The sequence below is a fragment of the Helobdella robusta genome (genome assembly GCF_000326865.2).
Source record: "Helobdella robusta unplaced genomic scaffold HELROscaffold_9, whole genome shotgun sequence".
NCBI lineage: Eukaryota > Metazoa > Annelida > Clitellata > Rhynchobdellida > Glossiphoniidae > Helobdella > Helobdella robusta.
Genome location: NW_008705512.1, coordinates 2,103,331 through 2,109,790, shown reverse-complemented (window position 1 = coordinate 2,109,790; position 6,460 = coordinate 2,103,331). Strand labels below are relative to the sequence as shown.

At 32.6% G+C, this 6,460-nt stretch overlaps 1 protein-coding gene across 1 annotated transcript in view; it reads left to right on the top strand.

Annotated features, from left to right (window-relative positions):
- HELRODRAFT_166117 (hypothetical protein) overlaps nucleotides 1-1,857 on the top strand; it is a gene marked incomplete at both ends in the record, with an annotated part of 3,696 nt that extends 1,839 nt beyond the window's left edge. The window contains 3 exons of the mRNA XM_009033140.1: nucleotides 166-336; nucleotides 449-580; nucleotides 1,742-1,857. Coding sequence (XP_009031388.1) covers nucleotides 166-336; nucleotides 449-580; nucleotides 1,742-1,857 — 419 coding nt within the window. The remainder of the gene's footprint in view (nucleotides 1-165; nucleotides 337-448; nucleotides 581-1,741) is intronic.
- Between the last annotated feature and the right edge of the window lie 4,603 nt (nucleotides 1,858-6,460).

The following is a 6,460-nucleotide window of genomic DNA, read 5'->3' as shown; positions in this document are numbered from 1 at the left end:
TTTCCGTCAAAAAACTTAATTAAATAATTTATTTAGAGTTGCACAATCTTGATATGTTTGTAGCATTTATATTGGTGTAGAACCTTACGATGTGTGGCTGTAGTTATATCACGTCTAAGTAAAAAGAAGTGGCTAATTTTAAAACGAAGATTAAACATTGCGCAGATGTACCACACGAAGTTTACATGAAAGATCAGAAGTATTCGCTAGGTGCCAGAGAAGACGCAAACAGCAGACGATGCTTCAGCGCGAAATTTCAAAAACTGTCGCCAGAGTGGAAGAAGTTCTGCAAGTGCGTGCCGAGGGATGGATTGACACCTACACGCTACTGCAAAGGTAACTGGAATGATGGCGATGATGAAGATGAGGATGAAGATGATGGTGATTGTGAAGATGAAGAATATGATGATTATTGATGATGAAGATGATGACGTTGATGATGATGGAGGTGATGGTGATGATGAAGATGAAGAAGATGACAATGTTGATGATGAAGTTGATGATGAAGATGATGGTGATGATGAAGGTGATGATGAAGATGAGGGTGATGGTGAGGAAGATGAAGATGTTGATGAAAAAGGTGATGACGTTTATGGTCAAGATGATGATGATGATGATGTTTATTATGATATTTTTTACGGTTGTTGTTGTTGATGTTGTTGATGGTAGAGAAAAAGTTGATGACGGTGTTGATGACGATGATAACAAAGAAGTGAAGTGATCATGAATGTGGTAATAGTACTGATGATGACGACGACGACGATGACGATGATGTTATGTTGTTTGTTATACATTTAATGACGTTTAATTAACTGAGATAAATGAATAGAGATTTTTTACTTTGAACATTTTTAAAAAATTTAACAATTACCTAAATAAATTGTATAAACCATACAAAGTAAAATCACCTAAACAAAAAGGTACCCTAAAATTCCATTTAACAATTATTTTTCTTTTCAACGAAACGACATTAATTATTTGTGAATAAAAATTATTTCATTCCCTTCATAACGTGATCATGTCCATCAAACCCTGCTCAAGGTCTGACTTAGTAATTTATTTTTAATGAAACAATTTATAAACATCACAACATTCTCTGATTGTACATACATTTGGATGACCCATATATAAATTCTAACTATTCTAATTATACGATTATATTTAGATGTATTCATACAATTTCGTATAAGATTGTATGAAGAATTTGTAGTCAACGCCGATGACCTTCTTATTTGAAAGAAAACAAATGGAAGTTAGTCAGCTAAGTGAAACATTAGTCAAAAAAAGAAGGTGACAACAAAAAATAATTAAAAATACTTCCTTACATCTTAAAATTTACTCTTGAGAAATTTGTGCAAGATTTCAATGAACATCATGAGGTACGTACATTCTTCATTCGACTGAATACGATTAGATTTTTAAAAAGGTTTTCATTGAATAAGTAATAATAATTGATGATAAAAAAAGTTATATAAGTAAGATTTTAATTTTCCAAAGTGAAAAACTTTAAATTAAAGTGAATGTGGCACTTAAACTTGAAATGCCTTACGTGGGTAATTAATTGTTTTATCGTTAAATGTTTTGATAACGAAAAATATAGACCACATTTTCTGTAACTTTTTACCAAGAAAATATCTTGATGGGAATCATTTTGTAGAAATCTCTGAGCATAAAATTGAAAAACTGAGTGCGTAAACGTTTAGCTTTTCCTTAATTAAATTTAAAAATGTCTCATAATTAGAAACCAAAAATTCAAACTGTGCATCTTGGCACTGTAGCTTACTAAAGTGGATGGTTTGGTATTTGCCTGTTGATGTTTCATATGCTTCTTCAGACGGATTGCTGGGATTCAGATAACTTTTTCCAAAAAAAACAAAGAATAAATTTTGTTCAGTAATGTATAATTTGTTTCAATCCAATATAAAAAATTAAACTCCATAGATAGAGAATAATGATATACTCGTATGGAACGCCCATTGCTAAACCTACTTGACGTGTTTTATTTAATTTCGTATTAATCTCAACTTTTTTATTAGATCAACTCACCAAGGTGTGTGTACAGCATGAATGTATACAAAATATTATGTCAGATTCGTTGGACAAAATTTAGGAAGTTTAATTTTCCACCTACACAAAATGTTTTCCTGCGTTTAGCATTTGGACGAAACACATGTTACAAGTTTAATTTTTCAATAAAGATGAGATAGATATTTCTCGTGGCACACCTACGATTAAAAAATATTAACTATTAAAAAGTTGCTCCAAAATATATTTCGTTATTCAAATAAAAACTTTAAATAATTCTATTGAGGAAATTAAAACGAGCCAAACAGTTTTCATTACGGGATCAAAAACTGATTTTAAAAGCCGAAAAAAATCTAAAAATAAATGTAAAAAATTTTACAGTTTGATTCAAATGAACGAAAAAAATATTTATACTTTAATTAAGATGTCATTAAATATTTTTTTAAAATATACAAAAGCTAACAGACAGACTGAGATTATTTTGAATGGCTTCAGAGAATTTCTTTCAGACTTTCATCATAAAAATTCTTGAAAGTTATTTAACTATTATTTGCTCATGAACAACAAAATTGAATGGAATCACTTGAGCGTAAAGTAGATCTTATTTATTAATTGCAATATCCTGGTTAAGTTAATATATTATGCGCGTATACATGCCATGTAGATTACGCTATATATCAATCAAATCAAAAATCTGAAACAGAAATGGTCAGCCTTCATCAAGTCATTTGGTTGGCTGATCAGCATGAAAGAATTTCTCACAGATTTTGTAAAAGTTAGAAGATTGTTGGTGGTTTCTATTTAGAGCAACGCATTATCTGCCAGTCGTGAAACTTTTGTGATAAAGAAGATCCATGCAACTGTTGAATGGCAACCAACGCATTTGAAGTCTTCTTTTAGGAACACACACCATTCAACTCTCCCCTCCAACCGTTTTAACGCACACTGCCCGACGCCTAGCGTATGTACAAACTCGCATAATCACACACACGCACGCACACACGCACGCACACACGCACATCTACAAACACAAATCCATTGGTACACAGGCGCACTGATAAACAAAGAGACAGACTTATATATTCGTTATTTTCGTACCGCTCATGTCACGATGTGTCTCTGATGTGTGACTGCCAACTGAATGCACAATCATGCAATAAACCATCTCCTCCTTCCAATACCTTCTCTTATACTGAACTTTTCCCAGCAATACAAACGCATACAAACACGCATACAAACATTCATTGAAGTATGCATCTTTTGACACTCACCCACTTCACATAATAACACATGTGCACAAGTTTAAATTCTTCGTATGCATCTGACAGAATATTAGTTCATATGAACTGAGACAAAAAACACACAGACATTCGTGTTCATGACGATGCTGTACAATACAGGTCATCCTGATCATCCATGTTTTTCACACACAAGAGCTCCTTTGAGATACTTTTTTTTAAAAATGGGTGCCATGTTTTAAATTTTCAAATAATAACAATATGAATCATGATAATAATAATAATAAATAGCAACAAGATATAAAAAAGCACGTACACACACACACACACCACGAAGACACACAAAAACACACCACATAGGTATACACACACTGATACACACAGACACAAACACTACACACCACACAGACACGTACACACACACAAACACACATACACAAACAAACAGACACAGACACACACACACACACACACACACAGAGGCAATATGCTCAAGTATGGTAGCAGGGTGACATTTTTATTGCCATATTTATTTATAAGTTGCTGTTATTTCTATCCGGGTGTGTTCGTCTCCTGTTTTAATGTGATTTACATTGTTCACAGCGTTAGGTCTGTCAATTTTTAAGGCATGTGACGACGACCTTGTTTGTGTTGTCGTTAACGTTGCTGTTTGTGATGTTTTTTATGTTCACACGCTGGACGCACTGTTCACGCTGTTCGTGTTGTTCGCTTTGGCTTCCCACACTTTTTTTTCCATTGTTTATGAGGCTCATATTGTTTATGAGTGGCATACATTCTCTCTGGTGAGGATGTTGTTTATAGTCTTCTATCTTCTAATCATTCCTGATGGAGTTATGCTAGGTCTCGTTTGAAATAGTCCTGATGGGTATGATATAATTTTCCTGATGTTCATGATTTGTATACCTATTGTTTAAATAATGTTGAATGGAACATTTTAAACATTTAAAAGGTGGTTATCCCATTGGTTGTATGTATTTAATGAAGTGTTTATGAGGTCAAGATATTTTTTTCTTTGAATGTTTAATAGGTTTAAACTTCCCATTATGTCATATTGTTTATGATCTATCGAATTTTTATGGTTTTTTGATGTTCCGGTTGTTATGCTATCCATGGTGGTTCTGCAATGATGGTTTAGTAGATCTAATTTGTAAAATTTTGGTACTCATAGTCTTACAATGCGGCTGCCAATTCACTTGTGGTTACGCACTGTTACAAGCCTCGTTTTCAAATTTGTTTTTGGTATAACATTTGTATATTAAACACAAATGTTAATGCGAAAACTGTATTTGTGTTGTGCCCATCATAAACGCTTTAATTCATTTGAATAATAGTTACATTCAAATGCAATTTATCAACGAAATATGGGACATTAAAAAAAATAATTCCAGCGGTAAATAAACGAAAAATTCCACCCGCCTACGATAAGTGCTGCCTTAGGCCGTCGCCTACACGGTCTAGGTTTGATACATGCCTACGCCTGATACATGCCTAGGCTGACTATAAGTCATTTGATTTACAGATATTTTGCATTGTTCGCGGTAGGAATTTTTCGTTTGGATTTATTGGTGAAATTTGTTTAAAAAAGTAAAGATGTTTTTTAATAAAAAATCATTATTGTACATTATCTAAATATATCAGGCGAATGGAAAATAGGATATAAGAAATAAATATAAAAGTTAATTACATGGGTTGAAATGTTTGTGATGTGAAATAGTGTTCGTGATGAACGGAAAAACATCAGATCACGTGGTGCCCGGTCCGTCATCGCTTGGCTACATGAAACTTTTTTTATTCTATTTTTCACTTTGAAAATTTTCCAACGTTTGACATTGATTTGTAGTAATATTTGCCAACACAGTCATTCAATTTTCATCTCTTCATTCCATTTCCTTTGGTGTTCTACATCAATTTTTCGTCACGTCGTTCTGTTATTAAATTCAATACTTTTTCCCCTTCCAGCTCTGTCTGATATATTTTATTTGTATCTATCAGTTCAATGGTACAGAGGGAGTTCGTTCATTTCAATCATTGCCGAAATTATGAAAATAGACAGTGACTGCATTGTTTTTGGAATTTGTGGATGCGGGCGCACACACTCACACACACACACACATATATACACCAGACACACGCACACACTCAAGTAAGTGTGTGTGGTGCTTAATTATAAAATTTCAAAACTACAGAAACTATACAGAGCAATCAATAAATTTACTATTCTAAAAAGCAAGTTATTTTCAAACAAGATTATGAGTAATAAACGAAACAAAATTCATTAGCCAGATCAAATGTAGAATCAAAATTTTTTGGCCAGCCACTACCAACCGTCTGCCAACTATTCTGCCTTAATGCATTACTCGGAAGTATCAACAAAAAAATCTTATGAATGGTTGTATGTATAGAAAGTATCGTGTGTGTGATAGCGAGGATTTCTTTGCATTCAAACCCAGTGACATCAACTCTGAACCAGATGCCATTAAGAGTTATAACATCACGCTGTCTATAGGCCTAATATAAATTTTTATTCTTATTCTTATAATGCTAATTTCATTGTCAGAAGTTCACTTTTAAAATTAATTTATCGAATAATTTTACAATAGTTTCTTAAGATTATTTTAAAAGATGTGTTTCTTATAGGATAGTTGGCTGGATTTTCATACAAACAACATGTTTTCAAACATTTTATGACAACAACAAACTCAATTGAAGTTGTCTCATGAAAGTTGCCGCACTACACATGCAGCATACATGCAATATACATACACCACAAGTACACATGCACTACACATACAGTTTACATGTACTTCACATGCGCTGTACACAGGATGCTAATGGAATTACACAAATGTAATTTAGTGTAACGTTTGTTCAAGGTTAATTTCAACCACAACAGGACAGCAAATGTTATTAAGTTACAAATCACTTACATGAAAGAAAAATTGGTGAAGATACACTACCACGCCTTTTAAATTTTATTAAAACCGAAATTTCGCAATTTTAAAATGATAAAATGTTTCCAATATTTTAAATAAATTCTGTTTAAAATCAAACAAAAATTGTATATAATTTAAAAAAAAACATTGCGATTGAATTCAAGAACTACATTCACATTATGATGAAGATGAGACAGAAATTTCAACATTTTAAAAATGATTTATCACAGAACGTTTTATGCC